Raw genomic sequence first — 18,798 nt, 5'->3', positions numbered from 1 at the left:
GAAAATTCAAATTACAGCTGACTTATTGCTCACTCACTATATACTTATATACTTATAATTATATCTACTTGGTTGTGAATATCGTAAATTAGTTTGTTTCGAGGTTAATAATAGAATTACAAAAAGAATTCCGAATGTTACACAAAATCTAATTAGTTGTATTTTATCTTATCAATAAAAAGGAAAAGAGGAATTTAGTTTTATGAGTAATAAAGGGCTATAGTCAAATTTACTTTTAATTAAATTGAAACCACGTAGATGGTAATATTTGATACATAAATTGAGTCATTTAATCACCAAATTCAATCTATAAATATTTCCCTATTCGTACCTTTTACTTTGGCAAGCTAAAAATGATTTCTTCATTAATAAATCAATTAAATTTCATGTCTACAGCTACAAAAACTGTCACAAAGAACCAACCAGAAACTCCATTTGGTAAAGAGTTTAGAACTAAGTACTTTTCAAATCAAGATCCAGAAGTTTTATTATTGAATAATGGAAGTTATGGAACAGTTCCTACCCCGATCCATGATAAATTTGTTGAATCAATGCTTCATACATCTTCGTACCCTGATTTACATTTAAAATATAGTTTAAAAGATACTTATGTCGAAAGTTTAAAGGTGGTTGGTAAAGTTTTAAATTGTGATTATCATAATTTAGCATTAGTTGAAAATGCTACTACTGGGGTAAATACAATTTTAAGGAGTTTTCCATTCCAAAAGGGTGATTCTATTGTTATTCAAAGTACTGTTTATGGTGCTTGTGGTAATACTGTTAAATTTTTAAAAGATAATTTTGGTATTGATTATCATGTTGTTGATGTTAATTATCCAACTACAGATGCCGAAATATTAGCTAATTTTGAAAAATGTTTTAGTGAAAACAAGCCAAAATTATGTATGTTTGATTCAGTTTCTTCCATGCCTGGTGTTATTTTCCCACATGAAAAAATGGTCAAGTTATGTAATAAATATAATGTGTTATCATTAGTTGACGGTGCTCACGGTATTGGTTGTATTCCACAAGACTTAAACAAAATTAAACCAAATTTTTACGTATCAAATTTACATAAATGGTTTTATGTTCCATTTGGCTGTGCCGTATTATATATTGATCCAAAATATCAAAAGTATATCCATACTTTACCTATAAGTCATTCATATATTAGCAGTGATACAGAATTATCAGAAGAAGATACCAAAAATAGAATGATTGATAGATTTTGGTTCACAGGTACTAAAAATTTTGCATCAATTGCAACTATCCCAGAAGCTTATAAATTTAGAAATGAAATTTGTGGAGGTGAAGAAGCCATATACAATCATTGTCATAATTTAGCTTTAAAAGTTGGTAAATTAGTTAGTGAAAAATGGGGGACTTCAATTTTAGATCAACCTGATAAAACTCAAATTAGTACAATGGTAACTATTGAAGTCCCCACTGATAAATATCCTGAATTTGCAAAGAACTGGTCAAAATATGATAATTTAGTGTATCATAAATGTTTTGATAAGAAAGCTTATATTCCTTGCGCTAGTCATAATGGGAAATTATACGCTAGATTTTCTTGTCAAGTATACAATGAATTAAGTGATTACGATAAGGGTAGTGATATTTTAATTCAAGTTTTAGATGAAGTTGCAAAAGAAAATAATTTACTAGTATAGTTTGATTTTAAATAAGTTTTTTAGAGTGATAGAATTTTATTTGTTTTCAGAAGTCTTAGTAAAAACGATACTCTACATCATAAAAAATTGAATCATTTGAACAATTTATTAAACTGATTAAATCTGAAATAACAATAATATTACAAAAAACTTAATAAAAGTAAGTCATCAAAATAACGTATGACTCACCATAATAAAAATCCACTCCTCTATAACAACGACAAAAATCTTTGAAAATGAACTAAATTTACTTTTGTTGCAAAAAAGTAACGCTTGAAAAAAAAATTTAAAACCAATCAATAAGTATAAGTAAAACCAAATTTATAAAAAAACCAAAAAACCTAACTAGCAAAATTATTTGGATGGAAATCCACATTGGTTAGGAAATTGTCTATCAGTTAAAGGTTGTGGGAATATACCAGCAGCAGTTAATTTTTGAAAATCCCATTCACCAGCAGATTCAGTTTTCCAATTCCAGAAAATCCAACCACCATTATATTCAAAAGCATCCAATTGAGCTTCAATATATTTACGTACATTTGTTTTATAATCTGATGTCCAATTATTAACGTCAGTGTTTATTTGTGAACATGAACCAATCCATGGTGAATTATCATATTGACCTTCATATCTTGCACCTCTTCCAACCCCATTAAGCCAAGTTGCACAATCAGTTAATGCAGCTGACCATTCTCCTGCAATTGACCAATGAGATTCCTTTTTAGCATCCCAACCCCAATTACATGCTACTGATATATGATCATTTATACTTCTTTTTAATTCACCAGCTGAAAAGACTTGATAATGATGATGATCAACAACAACACTCCATGCACCTTGACTGACTTGTAAGAAATTATTCCAATACCCTGCTGGTTGAAATGCGTCATGTATAATTACTGGTGTTGATGAGCCAGTTTGTCTTAAATTGGAATACCCTTTGTTGTAGAAATCTTTAACTTGATCCATATTTAAAGATGGTCCCAAAGGTTCATTTAATAATTCAATACCAATAACAACATCTTCGTAAGTTGATGAACCATATTTTTTGAAAATTTGTTGTAATACATCTAAAGTAAATTGTACATTATTACCAGTTTGCCAATTAATTGAATCTCTTAAACCAGAATTATCAAAACCATTTTGTGAGCCAGGAGCTCCATGTAAATCAATCCAAACTTTTATATTATGATTTCTGGCCCATTGTAAAGCTTGATCTAAATATTCAACTTGTCCTTGAACATAAGGATCATTGTCTAACAATTGAAAAGCCCAATAACCAATTGGTATACGAACAACGTTTAACCCTAAATAACTCATTTGTTCAAAATCAGCTTCGGTATACCAACTTGACCAATGTTGATTTAAAACTTGGAATGCTGCTTCTTTACCCAATTGTTTTGTAAAATGATATTCATCAACTGGTGTATTTTGTGGGAATAACCAAGTTCCAAATATTGATGGAGTTATATAAGCTTCTAATACAAACCATCCACCTAAATTAACTCCTCTTGTTATATCTTTTTGATAATCCCATGCATCAAATCTTTTTTGTTTTTCTGTTATTACTAATGAATTTATTGATATTATAAATGTGAATAATAGAAGTACTAATCTCATTTTATTATGAATAGTTATATATAATATGATGAAGTAATAGTGAATTGTATAATTAAATTAATTGTTGGTGATATAAAGCCCTTTTTATGCTTCTATAATAATTATTGTGTAATGGGTGCAAAAAAAAAAAGAATTATTATACGTAATTATTAAATGAGCGTATCAAACTTGTTTCAGAACTAAATTTTAAATATTAATCAAGAAATTTAAAAGCTTAAAATAAACTTGAAACTTATAAATTGAAATTTATTGAGATGACAATATATCCAAGGCTAATAAAATGATATTATATGAATAGATATTATTTGATCTTATAAATTATAACAAATTGTCGTTGTTAATTGATTTTGTGTACAGATTTTTATGAAAGAGCTGGATTAATTTTATCCCTTTCAAAACAATTCTTAATAACAAATGAAATGATACTCAACTAAAAAAGTGAGTTTATGTAATGAATAAGTGTAATTTCAAACTAATGTAAAGCAAATTTAACGAAAGTTAATTGTATTTTAATTGAACGATTGATGATATGATATATATATATATAGTTGTTTTAATTTGACTATGGAATAGAAAGTTTTGAAATGGTTTAATTTTATTCAAGAGATTCATTATTATATTTATATAGATTTTAATTTTTAATTTAATTACTTAATAGTAAGTAATTTTCTTATTGTTTTATTAATTGTATATATGTTTATTATACCTTTTAATTGCAGTAAATACTATTAATTATTGAAAAAACTTACTTGCAATAACATTTTTTATTTTAATAAATTTAATCTTTTTAAATTATTTTAATGTATAAATTCTTAAAATTTAAAATTATGCAAAACGTTTTAAATTTATTTAAATTTAATTATTTTTTAAAAATCTTAAATTTAAATAACCAAATTTGTTTTGCAATTTAATCAAACACTTTAAATCTACAACGTGCAATGAAATAGGTATTTTCTTATAACTATCAAATTTAATTCTAATTAGTAATTATTATGACTAAATTTAGATTGCCAGTCCAAATGGAAGTTAAGATTTAATTCTTCACATAACCAAATTTAAAACTTTCCTTATATCAATACTATGTGATATCAATTCTTAGCATTATTTGTTTATTGGTTTTTAAATTTAGAAAGTTATTACTAATGATGCAAACTCGTATAAACAATGCATTAGTAAAGAATATACTTTTCATTTATTTTATTTCTTGTTATTCTAATAAGGTTGTAGTTATGTAATGTATTTATGTAAATCTATTTAATATGTCAATTTGTTATAAATAAATATTCGTCAATATTTATGAATTGTTAAATACACTAATTTATAGGATTGTTTTAGTTAAAGATTGTTCTATATTTGCATAATTAAAATGGAATTAATGGAATTTATCGCTGAAGAAAAAAGTATTTAATTACTAATGAAACGCAATAGAATTATATTTAATTAATATTTATCGGAATAATTGCTTTTTATAATTTTAAGTTTCATTTTGGTTGATCAATATTTTATTTTTAAAAACAAACAAACAAAAGAAATAACTTATCAGTTGAGTATATTGATGATACCACTAGCTGGTACGATTGTCTTAGTCGGAATGATTTCGAGAAACTCTGATAAAAGTATTAAAAGGCTGTTGATTGAGTAATTGATCTTGTACAAATTTGAAATAAAATATCCACCCCTCCACCCTTTTATTCCAATTTTTGTGTTACAAAAGATTTTAGAAGAAAAAATTACACAGTAGACGTATCAGTTACAAAATCAACGATAATTTAACGAGCGAAATTTTTAGATTCATTTATTAGTTCTTAAATGTTTTTTTAATCCGTAAATTATAGTTATTGACTTGTACTGTAATTGGTTGAATTATGAAGATTTCGTGTTGTTTAATCAATATTGTAATTTAGATGCTACAGATAGAGATTAATTTTTGAATGGGCAATTTTTTGTTAATTTTAAATGAGTATTATTTTAGGTTTTTAACGCGTAGGGTATATGAGATAATTGATCCGGATATTAAACAACTATTAATTGCATTTTATATTTTGTGCTTTATTATTCAAAGTGTGTTCTCTTATCTAATCTACTAAATAAATTTATTATTGATCTCCTTCTTTTTCATATGTTGTTCTACATATATCTACTATTTCGTAATTTCTAACCTTTAGATTAAATAACTCGATAAACCTATTACTTATGTGGCAAAAGCATATACTTTTACATCTATTAAATAGAGAGTATAGAGGCAAAACTATGCCTTAATAATAAGAAATTTCATTTCAAATATGAAGAATTCGGATTCCTATACATTCACAAAACATACTTATTACTAAATTTACTCTCTATTCTATTTTTTTGCGTCTTCTTATTGTACTCGAACACAAATTTCACATTCTTCCCTTACATTATGATACGTTTCTCTTTGTATAGAACGAAAATGTATTGGTTTGCTATTTTGGTTCCGCTCTGTAAATGAAATTCTCAGCTTCCTTAGTGATTTTGTGAAAGATATACAAAAGCTCTTTTAAGTTTACTTCATGATCTTATTGTGATTTGTAAATAAATGTTGTCTAAGGTACGCAAGAACAAAATTTCATAATAATAATTTATTATTTAGCAATTATAACCTCAACAATACATTTCATACTTTTCTTTTAATAATCGTTGTATAAAGCTTTAGTTGTAAGCTCAATGACCTTCATTGATAAAATTATACTTGGAAACAAAACTAACATGGCTGGTTAATTTTTGTTTATTTTTCTCGTATAATTTTAATTTAATTAATTTTTATTTAATTGAACATTTTTTTTTTTTTTATTTTTTTTTCTTATTTTTATACGGTTGTTAATTAATGTACAGATGATTTCTATTTTGTAATATTTTTATTTTTTCTATTATTTAGGATAACCCCTTAAACTTTTAAGGAGTTTTTTAAATAACGCCTTATATTATACAATTCTTAATTATGTGCATATATATATGATCTTAATTGATTAAATGGCTCTAAATTATGAACCTATCATTCACGAACTCTAATTAGCTTAGCACTATTCTCAAATCGCTTATCGTAAACCCCAACTCTTTTTCCTTGTTATACTAAATTTTACGATTTTTCCGAATAATTTTGGTGTTTATTTTGTGTTTCATCAATTTTGTAGTAAGAACAAAGATTTACTCCACAATTCGAATGTTCGGTACTAAATGGCATTGGTTCTAAATGGCATTCAATTTGGAAAAAGTCTACTGTCAACATTCCCTCAATGTAGGTAAGTTGAAAGATGAAGCTTTCTCGCACTGTGATTGTTCATCGACTTGTTTGTATAATAGTGAATGAGCATATGATATAAAATTACCACGCTTGGATTTCGTAGTGTTCCAATTCGCATCATTTTGACGCCAATTCTCACCGAAAACTTTGAAACCCGAGATAAAAGTGGGCTTTACTTTTCAAAACTCGTAATCATCCTTTACAATTATACATTTAAACTCGCACTCACACGGTGAATATGCATCATACTCAGGTTATCACTGCAAAGTTGGTTCTGAAACAGTTGAAACATTGTCATATTAGAAGAAGACGCTACCAGGTACAAAAACGTTAGGGCAACAAATTTGATATTTTTTACACGTGACATTGAAGATTTTACAAAGCCGCACACTATCCAAATTCAGACAGTAATTTTCTACTGACACAATAATATCACAGAAAAAAAAAGTGAAAAATTACCATTCATATTTACTTAAATCAACCAAAACTAAGAACTAGTCCGCTATTTTTGCTTAAAATTGATTAATTCTAGTTATAAAAATGTCAACTGAACAAGCTTTATCATATGCTGCTTTAATTTTAGCTGATGCTGATATTACTCCAAATGCTGAACAATTATTAAAATTAGTTCAAACTGCCAACGTTGAAGTTGAAGGTATTTGGGCTGATTTATTTGCTAAAGCTTTAGAAGGTAAAGATTTAAAAGAATTTTTCTTTAACTTCTCAGCTGGTCCTGCTGCTGCCCCAGCTGCCGGTGCTGCTGCCGGTGGTGATGCTGCTGCTGGTGGAGAAGAAGCTGCTGAAGAAAAAGAAGAAGAAGCTAAAGAAGAATCAGATGATGATATGGGATTCGGTTTATTCGATTAAACTTGTTAATTTACATTCAAAACATTTGCATTACATTGAAAATTTGGTTATCTTTATCAACACAAATAGGGAGAATATCAGAATTTAGTATGGATCAATTTATTTTGATTTAATTATTCAGTAAATCCTTTGTATAATATAATTTTAATAAAATTTATCATTATCGAAAAGAGAGTATTTAACTGTAGGTTCTTTTGGAATAGTACAATCATCTCTCAATATTTTCTATAACTTTAAGTGTTTACCGATGGTAACGTACAGTACTTCATTAGACTACTAGGAGTATGAGTGACTTCAAATAAAACAATGCATGAAGATACCTTCAGAGATGAAATTTCTTATTAATTCCAAGTTATAACTTATTCAACATTTTAGAGTCTAAATAATTACAATAATGATACTTAAAAATATTGTTACTAAATGAATTTGCGTTTACCCTTTATTTATCAACCTATAATTTGTATATATAATTTAGTTATAAAAACCCAGGGTGGTGTTGTTTTGAAATAATGTACATTCCACATCCAATATTAATCATCTCCTAATTAATTTTAATTTTATATTCCCATTTATATGATCACTAAAAGTAAATTTAATTAACTTATTTTTTAGCTTTTTCAGCTTCAGCTTCAGCTTTTTCTTTTGATCTTTTTTCTCTAATACCTTTGAATTTTTTATCATTTCTGGCTAATCTTAAAGTTCTATAAGCAGTTTGTTCTGGTACTTCAACAGCTCTAGTACCTTTTTCACCAACAGATTTTTCAATTGGGAAAGTAGCTGAAGTTGATAATTGTTCGTATGTAACAGTTTCTGAAGCTTTGGTTTTTTTATCAAAAATGACTAATTTTGATTTATATTCTTTTAATCTTAAAACATTTTGTTCAAAAGTTTCTTGACTTCTATTTTGTCTTCTATGATCAACTGAAATACCAATGGTTCTAGCGTATTTTGGAGTTAAACCAACAGCTTTAATTTCAGCTAAGGTGAAACCTCTACCTGCTCTGACTTTTCTATTATATTTAATGGTTGGAGCTCTAACAGCTGGTCTTAAAGTGTCAATAGGTTTTGGTGCAACTTTGGCAGCTTTTCTTAATCTTGATTGTCTTCTTGAAGCTTTTTTACCAGCTTGGTCAAAATGAACTTTGACTCTTTCTTGCCAGTGTTTTCTGAAATGATTATTCAATAATGGTAAATTTTTTGAGATAGCCATTGTTGTTGTTGTTCAAAGTTGGGATGGATAAGATCTGAATATGAACTTCTCTAAATTTTTTTTTAAGAAAAATTAAAATTTTCAGTTTTGGTAAAGTCTTTAACTTAACTATGAGAAAATAATAATAAAGAGAGAAAAGAATTTACTATGTACATTCATTTGGTAGTTCTAAACTATTGACTACTGCTAAAATCAAAGACTAGCTACCATCTGTCTATGTTGTTTTTGTGCTGTTTACAAGATAGGGTTAAAAACCTAATACATAGTTAAGTAATAATGCAATGCTACCAATGCCAATGAAGAATTACACAAACGGTACTACATTAATATTCTCTTAATTTATTATTACCCATACAAATTTTTAGTTAGTGTAGCGAAACTTACTAACAAACAAAAAAAATTTCAAAATTAGAAAAAACTGTTTTCAAAAATTTAGAATAAAGTTAGAAAGATCAGTATAATACAGCACACAACATGTCAACCCAATCTGTTCAAGTATGTTCATAGATAATATAAATAAATCCATGTATATTGATTGATATCAAAAGAACAAGATGTCATATAAGTTCAACGATGGAATTATAAATTTAGACTCAATTTAAGATCCAATATGAATCAGCCAAGCCAGATAGTGAGAGTATAACTACAAATCAAGAAGTCGTAAAGAACTAGCACAATGGAGTACCAGAGTTGGATTTTATGAGAAGAATATATACAAGTCTCGAATATATCAATCAGTCAAATTGTACAATAACTAATGAATTTATAATACTAACAATTTTTCCTTCTAGACTTTCGGTAAAAAGAAAACTGCCACTGCCGTTGCTCACGTCAAAAACGGTAAAGGTTTAATCAAAATTAATGGTTCACCAATCACCTTAGTCCAACCAGAAATCTTGAGATTCAAAGTTTACGAACCATTAACTTTAGTTGGTTTAGATAAATTCCAAGGTATTGATATCAGAGTCAAAGTCACTGGAGGTGGTCATGTTTCACAAGTATATGCTATTAGACAAGCTATTGCTAAAGGTTTAGTTGCTTATCATCAAAAATTTGTCGATGAAGCTTCTAAAAATGAATTAAAAAAAATCTTTGCTTCATATGATAAAACTTTATTAGTTGCTGATTCAAGAAGAATGGAACCAAAAAAATTCGGTGGTCGTGGTGCCAGAGCAAGATTCCAAAAATCATACCGTTAATCTTACTTATTTTCATATCAAATCATATATCATCAGCTTACATCATTTATACAATACAATTCACAACAATCAACAATCATTTCATTGTAAATTATCACATAAAATTCATGTGTTGTTAGGTTTATACAGTATTTACACTTTTAATAATACATAAAATTACAGAAAACATTAAAAAGGTTAGTTAATTATTGTAGAGTCGTTGGTGATTATTTTATAAGCTTCAATTGTTTCAAATTTGACATTGAATTGGTAGCTTAATTATTTTTCGTATTTTTATTTTATTTAGTAAATCAATATACTTTTGTAAACAAACTATTTTTACAACCAAAATTATTAAAAACATGTATTAATGTCCACAACAACAAATCAAACTCTAATCACACCAGTAATTGATTATCACAATGAGTTTAATTTTCCTATAGATAGTGAAAACGTTGTTTTATGCGACAACAATATCAATTTATCATTAAAATCCCGGCAAGTTACCATATTCAAGGGACTACTCATAAATCGTGTTTTAAAATTTGATGAGGATATAATAAAAGCATGTGTTACAAACTTTACAATTAAAGATAAATTAACTCAGATTATTGCCATTTGTTTTAAAAAGTATATAAATTTTTATTATCCAGACGGGAAATTATATACTTTACATTTGCCATTTGATGTTATGCTTGTTAAGAAATATGAAAGAGGATTAATATTACAAACCAAAAATGAGTTGTACTTAATAAATAAGAATTTGGATCTCAAATTTGTTGATAAAGATACAAATAGTGCATTTTCCCATAATGAATATGTCACAACATTTAATCAAAGACCTGGAATCTCGTTATGTACTACTTATATTGAAGGATCAATTAATATATATCAAGTAAAAAATTCATCAAGAAGTTTAAAATTCAATTCGAAACCTACAAAAAAGAAAAAACAATATCTATCAACACCATCGGGCAAAATTGAACCAAAATTAAGCTTTTTCATACTGGAAAATAGAACAAGTACGTTATTATCAGATGCAAGAATTTTAAATGTTGAACAACAAGCATCACAAAATTTGAAAAAGGATGTCATATTATCAAAAATTGAATCCATTGAAAATAAATTAAATAAAAATTACATCAAGATTTTTAGTATCAATTTTGAGGATCAAGAAGGGGTTGTAATTTTCAATAAACTAAAACAAGAAGTTCATGTGTATAAATATAATTCATATTCAAAGCATCAATCGGTATATAAATGTCCTGCGTTAGATTGTATACCGTTAAACTCAAAATTTGAAGGAAATTTGATAATATTGTTGGACAATGAAGTATTAATTGTTAATCCATTTCTACAAACAAGAGCAAATTGTAGTATTCAATTTCCTATAAGTCTGTTGATTTGTTCAAACCATGAAAAATTAGCTGTAAGACTGAACGATGAAACTATAAGTTTAATCAAGATCATCCTTGATCCAACAACAGATTTGGTTCTGTCTTGTCTAAAATGTTTCCAGTATTTGTCAGGATCAACAATCAATCAAACAATGTGGATGTTATGGAGGTCAGCCTATAATGGGGTAGACGAATGGGATGCTTTTATTATAGCATTATTATCGTTAATCTTCCCATTTCAAGGTGAATTACAATGTACACCAAACAGTATCACATCTCTTCTACCGAAAGCAAAACTATTACGACAAACATCACATTTAAATTACAATCTACAAGACCTAATACCATACATTGCATTATCATTACATCTACTACGAGAAGAATTTAGATTAGATACAAAAAGAGAATATTTACAAAAACTTGGTGCATTGTTAAGTCAATTATCTGCATGGATGGGCTGGCCTGACATATGGATTAATTATTATTCAATTTCAATGCATTTAGATAGAACAACAAGATTCCTACTGTTACAAATTTTAAAATCTCCTCCAAATTTATTTGAATCACTATCAAGTTTATTCACTGATAATATTGTAAGATATTTATCATTTTCACAATTGGTTGAAGAAAGTGATTCAGTTGATGCTATTGTAACCCCAGTAACTCATAATGTTTTGAAATTATTTGAAGTGTTGGTATCTTCTCAATATGGACCTTCAATCTTGGTTGATATGATGAGTGCATTAGGTATTACATCATTGGAGAAATTTCCATTAGGTATAGCCATTCCGTTAAAGGAGGCATTATCAGTTTCACAAGAAAATCCTACTTTTGATTGGACTACAAATTCACTAAAACTTACTGGTAGAGAAGATTTGAGTAAATTGTTATCCAATGAATATTCTAAAGATGTTGTATTTGAAAAACCACCAATAGAAAATATAGAATCGTTAACCAATAAGATTACAACATCAGAAACAATTTCTTCATGGGATGATCAATCGGAAGCAAAAAGGATAAGCATTACAAAATTAATATTTGATTTAGATAGAAGATATTTTGAAATTACAACTTTATTACATCAAACTAAAACTCAAACTGCTTTTTTGAAAACCGATGAAAGCATTACAGAATATGATTTGGTCTTACTTCAAAGAAGTTTAGCTAATATTGTTGCATTAAGAACCTTGACTATACCTTTAGGAAGAGCTGCATTGTATTATGGTGGTAGGAAACCTTTACTTACTGAGAAATTTCCAATTCCCAAATTTAATTTAAATACATTGATATCACCAACAATGACAAACATCATACATTCAGAAGAAAGCATATCACAAGATCTATCAGAGTGGGGTCATTTTCATAATGGAGTTTCATCAGGTTTAAGTATTGCAAAGGATTCAAAGGGAATTTCAGGTAGTTGGATTGTATTTAATAAACCACCAGATTTAAATCCACAGCATGCGGGTTTTTTGTTCGGATTAGGATTAAATGGTCATTTGAAGAAATTAGAAGAATGGCATATTTATAATTATTTAGGTCCAAAACATCCTTTAACTAGTGTTGGTCTATTAATTGGAATGGCTGCAAGTTTAAGAGGTACAATGGATAATAAGTTAACAAAAGTCTTATCAGTTCATGCAGTTGCTTTATTACCTCAAGGTGCAAATGATTTAAATGTACCAATAATTGTTCAAACTGCTGGAATAATTGGTATTGGGTTATTATATTCAGAAACTCAACATAGACGAATGAGTGAAATATTATTATCACAAATTACTGGATCAGTCTATCAAAATGATTCTGAACAGGTTCATGAGGGTTATAGATTAGCTTCTGGAATTGCATTAGGTTATGTTAATTTAGGTAAAGGAGATGATTTAAAGGGATTAAATGATACTCATGTTGTTGATAAATTATTGACTGTAGCTTTATCAATGAAAGATAATCAATCAGTATTGGAACTAGGTAAATCATGTTGTGGAGCAATTATAGCATTATGTTTAATGTACTTGAAAACTGAAAATTCAAATATTGCAGAAAAATTAAGTATACCAGAATCAGAACAATTGTTAGATTATATTAGACCAGATTTATTATTTTTGAAAATTTTGGCTAAGAATTGTATAATGTGGAATCAAATTGGTTGTAGTAAAGAATGGGTTGAATCTCAAATCCCCGATTTTATAATTGAAGAATTTAATAGAGCTAAAGGTTTTAATAATTTAGATAGTGATCAATTAATTTATTTCAATATCTTGGGAGGTGCTTGTTTATCAATAGCATTAAAATATGCATCAAGTCATAATTTACAAGCAAGAGATACTATTTTATTTTATCTTGATAAAATGATGAAGTTAACTAACCAGCTAGCAATAAATTATGATCAAAAATTAGCTTATAATACTGCAATAAATATTCAAAATATGTTAGCATTATCAGTATCGGTTATAATGGCAGCAAGTGGAGATTTGCAAGTATTTAGAAGGTTAAGAGTATTACATAATGATACAAATAAAGAAATGGGATTTGGTGGATTTATGGCAATAAATACAGCATTAGGATTTTTATTTTTAGGTGGTGGACAAATGGCTTTCGATAATTCATTATTTAGTATTGCAAGTTTAATTACAAGTTTATATCCAATTTTCCCAAAAGAAAATAGTGAATATGAAATCCATTTACAAGCATTAAGACATTTTTGGGCATTATCTATAATACCAAGATGTTTAATTATAAAAGATTTTAAAACAAATGAACCATGTAAAATTCCAATAACAATTATATTAAAAAATGGTATTATATTAAATAAAATTTCACCATGTTTAATTCCACCAATAAATGAAATTCTGAAAATTATAACAAAATCAATAAATTATTTTGAAATACTGATAAATTTTCAATTAAAATCTGAAATTTTAGATAATTTTTTAAAAGAATTAATAATATATGTATTAAAAAAGCAAAATTATCAAATTTTAAAATCAGATATAAGATATTTTTTACAAGATTCAAATCAATTAAAAATTGACGAAAGTACTAATAATTCAGTCATTTTAAATAATTCAATATTTTTAAATAATTTAAATTCAGTAAATGATTTTTCAAATTTAATTAAAAAATGGCAATTTGAAATATTAGAAAATTCTAAAATTTCATATAGTGAATTATCAATATTTAATATTATTGATAATAAATTAGATTTAATAAATTCAATTAATAATGATAATTCAAATACAATAATTGAAGATATTTGGAATTTAAAATTATTATTTGAATATAGTAATAATTTAATTAAAAATGATTTACATTATATTAATATTGAATTTATAAATCAATTAAAATTAAAATTTTGGAATAAAATTAATAGTAGTTAAAATCAATAAGTTTATATAATTGTATATAATAATAAATCATTTAACTATCACACGACAATTATTTTAATCAAATTAGAAAATGGTTACGATAAAATTAATTTACTTCAAACGTTTTTGTTTCTAAATTAATTCAAAGATTCTTTTAACTTAGTTTAATTAAATTTAACTCTTTCTCCACTAAATTAATAATAAACCAATTAGTAACTTTTCCCAATTTAATTCAATTTTAAATTTCAAAAAGACGTTAAAATTTTGAAAAATTTAAAAGGATGGAGAGAAATTAAATATAATTTATTAATAAAAATAATATTTCTTCGTTTAACTTATTCTTAGCTTTATTTTTCAATTATTATTATTTAAACTATTTTAAAGCTTCATTTTAAGATAATATAATTGTCAATTCTATAATCTCTTTCAAACCTCATCACCTTGTTATATCTTATTATTCTCTTCTAATATAATATAATAATAATATAATAATAATAGATGATAATAGTTGATATAAAAAGGGAGATAACAAAAAAACAGACAGACATAAAAAAATATACGTCTTATTTTTATCATTTATATACAGTACATTCACTTGATTGTTTTTAAATTAAATTTAAATTAAAATTAATTTAAGAAAATTTATTTACAACCAAATTATTTAATATATAACTTTTTATCATTTTTTCATATATCCAACAATCTATAAAAACTTTACATTCATTAATCTTTTTCTTTTTGTTTATTTCATTTCCTACAATTATATTAATATACATTTGGTTCAATTCATTATATATTCAATTTTCAATTATTTTAGTTTTTTATCAATATCTAGGGTTAAATTTTTTCTTTATTATTTATTTACATTTAATATTTTTTTATTTTTTACAACCAAAGTTTCAAATTAGATATTAATTTATAAACTATGGCATTTAGACCACCTTCATTTAATTGGTCAAGGTCTGTTGGACTGAAATGGCAATATCAGAATCCAAAAACTAATTCACAAAATATTTATTTTCATAATCAAAGAGATATTTTACAACCATTATCAAGTGCATCTTATATGTCACAATTAATTCAACAACAACCACATCAACAAAAACAACAAAAAAGATATTTTAGTAATTATTATTATCAATTCCCCAAAATCCCAAGACCAAAAAGAAATGTATTATACTATTCAACTTGGACAAGAAATAATAACTCAAATTCATATAATTCAACATCTTATAAATCATATTATAAATTTACCAAAATACCATTTCCTAAAATTTCTAAAAGATCTTTTTCATCAGCAAATCAAAAATTAAAATTGAAAACTAAAAAATTACATACAAGATTTTTTTCAATTGAAGCAAGATCAAAAAGACAACAAAAGAGAAAATTTATAAGATGGTGGACAATAACTTCTTTAACTATTGTTTTGGGTGGTGTTGCAGCAAAAATAAAATATGATAGAGATGAACATAATGATAATCCTTATAAAATTAGACCACAATCTTGGCAATTATACGCTTATTCAACATTACCTTTAAAAACAATGTCAAGAGTATGGGGTTATGTAAATTCAATAAATTTACCAGTTTTTATAAGATCACCACTGTATAGATTATATTCAGCTATATTTGGTGTTAATTTAGATGAAATGGAAAATCCAGATTTGAAAAGTTATAATAATTTATCTGAATTTTTTTATAGAACTTTAAAACCTGGTGTAAGACCAATATCTGAAAATGATATTGTAAGTCCTGCTGATGGTAAAGTTTTGAAATTTGGTTTAATTGAACAAGGAGAAATTGAACAAGTTAAAGGTATGACTTATTCTATAGATGCTTTATTAGGTTTATCATCAACAAGGAAACTAGCAGCTCCAACTCTTTCAACTGAATTTGATCATAAAATGGATGAAGAACATAGAATTAAAAGAGATGAAGAATTTGCAAAATTAAATGGTATAACTTATACTGTTGATGATTTAGTTGGTGGAGAAAATAATTCAACTTTTCATATGAATAAATTAACTTATAAAAATGATCATGATGGTACTGCAAAAGGTGAAAATGCTTCATTTACAAAAGAATTAGAAGTTGCAGAAGCTCTTGCACCAAATCCATTAGAAATGTTTAGAAAAAAACAATTATATTTTGCAGTTATATATTTAGCACCAGGTGATTATCATCATTTCCATTCTCCAACAAATTGGGTAACAACTTTAAGACGTCATTTTATTGGTGAATTATTTTCAGTTGCTCCATTTTTCCAAAAGACTTTACAAGGATTATTTGTATTAAATGAAAGAGTTGCCTTGTTGGGATATTGGAAATATGGGTTTTTTTCAATGATTCCAGTTGGTGCAACAAATGTTGGTTCAATTATTGTTAATTTTGATAAAGATTTAAAAACAAATTCAATGTATGAACAAGAAATTTATAGTTCTAGTAATAGTTCAGCAAATTCAATACTGGAAAATACTCCTTTATTACAAAGAGATTATTCAGCATCAAATATTTTAACTATAAATTCTTTAGAAGAAAAAAACCGTAAAAAGAAATTAAGAAAAAATACAGTGTATGAAGCTACTTATACTAATGCAAGTAGAATTTTGGGAGGTATACCATTAAGTAAAGGTCAAGATATTGGTGGTTTCAAATTAGGTTCGACTGTTGTTTTAGTTTTTGAAGCTCCTAATAATTATAAATTTGATTTAAAAGTTGGTGAAACTGTTAAAGTTGGTCAATCTTTAGGTTCATTTGTTTAAACGGTGAATAGATATAGTATAATTAAAGTAAATAATAAACATAAAGTAGAATTAATAATTAACTGTTGCAATGCAATGTAGAAAGTACATTTTATTGATTTGAAAATTACTCCTTATCCTCGTGTAAAAAAAAATTAATTTTTTTATTTTTTGGTCTAAATCAAAACACCAAATTTTAAAATCAACAAAAGTATATATTTGAAATCAATCGTCAATAATCAACATATATTAATTACAACTTAATTAAACCATCACCCGTTCGTAATGTCATTTTTAAATACAATAAGAGGATTAGGAAGAAGTTCCAAAAAGAATAAAAAAGATTTAGAACCAACAAATAATTCATTATATTCACATTCAAATTTATCAGGTAATAATCTAAGAAGAACTCAATCAGCAAATAAAAATACATCACCTATAAAAAACAGTAATTCAAATAATAATAGCTCCTCACCAATACGGTCAAACAACAACACTCATAATAACATCAACAATAACACTCACAACAACACTACCCAAACACCACAAAATATACCGACAATAAGGAATCAATCATCATACCCTCATCAAGGATCTCCTACAAAACGTAATAGAAATAACAATCAACAACAACAACAACATCGTCTGCCTCAAAAAACCACAACTAAAAAAATCATTAGTTCAGAACCACCATTATTTTTATGTGATCCATATGTTAAAACAGCATTAGTTAAAGGTTCATACAAGACAATAGTTCAATTACCTGCATTTGTAGATTTGAATGAATGGTTAGCTCTTAATATATTTGAATTTTTTGGTAATTTAGATTCATTTTATGGATTAATTTCAGAATTTGTTAAACCTGATTTATTTCCAACTATGAATGCTGGACCAGTTACAAATTATCTTTGGGTAGATGGATCAGGTCAAGCTATAAATTTACCAGCTTGTCAATATATCGATTATGTTATAACATGGATATCAAATAAAATTAACGATCAAGAAAATTTCCCAACTAAAAATGGAGCTATTTTCCCACAATTTTTTATTAAAGATGTTAAAAATATATCAAGACAAATGTTTAGAATTTTTGCATTTATTTATTATAATCAATTTGATAAATTAGTTCATTTAAATTTAGAAGCTCATTTTAATTCATTTTTTGCTCATTTTATACTGTTTATTAAAGAATTTAATTTATTAGATAAAAAGGAATTGAATCCTTTACAACCTTTAATTGATTCTTTTGAAGCTCAAGGTAAGATTAATTAAGAAAAGGGATATTTAGGAGAAAATGTTTTGAAGTTTGTTTATGTTATGGTTTTAATGATTGGTTTTTTTATGTATAGTGACTTCTAGATTATAATGAACGGACATCCCACTGGATTTCTGAGACTACTCTCATACTATTAAACCTACAAACTGCTTGTGTTTTCAAAGAAAAAGTTTATAAACTTCTATAAATCATTTATATATAATGAAT

The 18,798-nt window shown here is 26.3% G+C and overlaps 8 protein-coding genes across 8 annotated transcripts; 6 read left to right on the top strand and 2 right to left on the bottom strand. All coding sequences in view use genetic code 12, as the record gives it.

The window, feature by feature from the left end:
• Positions 1-386: 386 nt before the first annotated feature.
• KGF54_002975 (uncharacterized protein) lies at positions 387-1,673 on the top strand (the record flags this gene model as incomplete). Its single annotated transcript, XM_051763512.1, has 1 exon — positions 387-1,673. The coding sequence occupies one exon, from the start codon at positions 387-389 to the stop codon at positions 1,671-1,673; it is 1,287 nt and encodes a 428-aa protein (XP_051620345.1).
• A 354-nt stretch (positions 1,674-2,027) lies between these two features.
• XOG1 (glucan 1,3-beta-glucosidase) lies at positions 2,028-3,293 on the bottom strand (the record flags this gene model as incomplete). The annotated part of the gene is made up of 1 exon (XM_051763511.1): positions 2,028-3,293. The coding sequence occupies one exon, from the start codon at positions 3,291-3,293 to the stop codon at positions 2,028-2,030; it is 1,266 nt and encodes a 421-aa protein (XP_051620344.1).
• A 3,805-nt stretch (positions 3,294-7,098) lies between these two features.
• On the top strand, positions 7,099-7,425 carry RPP1A (ribosomal protein P1; the record flags this gene model as incomplete). Its single annotated transcript, XM_051763510.1, has 1 exon — positions 7,099-7,425. One exon carries the CDS (start codon positions 7,099-7,101, stop codon positions 7,423-7,425), a length of 327 nt encoding a protein of 108 aa, XP_051620343.1.
• A 601-nt stretch (positions 7,426-8,026) lies between these two features.
• RPL13 (60S ribosomal protein eL13) lies at positions 8,027-8,635 on the bottom strand (the record flags this gene model as incomplete). Its single annotated transcript, XM_051763509.1, has 1 exon — positions 8,027-8,635. The coding sequence occupies one exon, from the start codon at positions 8,633-8,635 to the stop codon at positions 8,027-8,029; it is 609 nt and encodes a 202-aa protein (XP_051620342.1).
• A 474-nt stretch (positions 8,636-9,109) lies between these two features.
• Positions 9,110-9,834, top strand: RPS16A (40S ribosomal protein uS9; the record flags this gene model as incomplete). Its single annotated transcript, XM_051763508.1, has 2 exons — positions 9,110-9,130; positions 9,427-9,834. 2 exons carry the CDS (start codon positions 9,110-9,112, stop codon positions 9,832-9,834), a joined length of 429 nt encoding a protein of 142 aa, XP_051620341.1.
• Positions 9,835-10,183: 349 nt separating this feature from the next.
• Positions 10,184-14,587, top strand: APC1 (anaphase promoting complex subunit 1; the record flags this gene model as incomplete). The annotated part of the gene is made up of 1 exon (XM_051763507.1): positions 10,184-14,587. One exon carries the CDS (start codon positions 10,184-10,186, stop codon positions 14,585-14,587), a length of 4,404 nt encoding a protein of 1,467 aa, XP_051620340.1.
• Positions 14,588-15,500: 913 nt separating this feature from the next.
• On the top strand, positions 15,501-17,336 carry PSD1 (phosphatidylserine decarboxylase 1; the record flags this gene model as incomplete). The annotated part of the gene is made up of 1 exon (XM_051763505.1): positions 15,501-17,336. One exon carries the CDS (start codon positions 15,501-15,503, stop codon positions 17,334-17,336), a length of 1,836 nt encoding a protein of 611 aa, XP_051620339.1.
• Positions 17,337-17,600: 264 nt separating this feature from the next.
• On the top strand, positions 17,601-18,587 carry MOB2 (Mob2p; the record flags this gene model as incomplete). The annotated part of the gene is made up of 1 exon (XM_051763504.1): positions 17,601-18,587. The coding sequence occupies one exon, from the start codon at positions 17,601-17,603 to the stop codon at positions 18,585-18,587; it is 987 nt and encodes a 328-aa protein (XP_051620338.1).
• Between the last annotated feature and the right edge of the window lie 211 nt (positions 18,588-18,798).

This window comes from Candida jiufengensis (genome assembly GCF_024610255.1).
Source record: "Candida jiufengensis strain CBS 10846 chromosome Unknown scaffold3, whole genome shotgun sequence".
Classification (NCBI taxonomy): Eukaryota; Fungi; Ascomycota; class Pichiomycetes; order Serinales; family Debaryomycetaceae; genus Lodderomyces; species Lodderomyces jiufengensis.
This window is presented reverse-complemented; position numbering and strand designations above follow the sequence as displayed.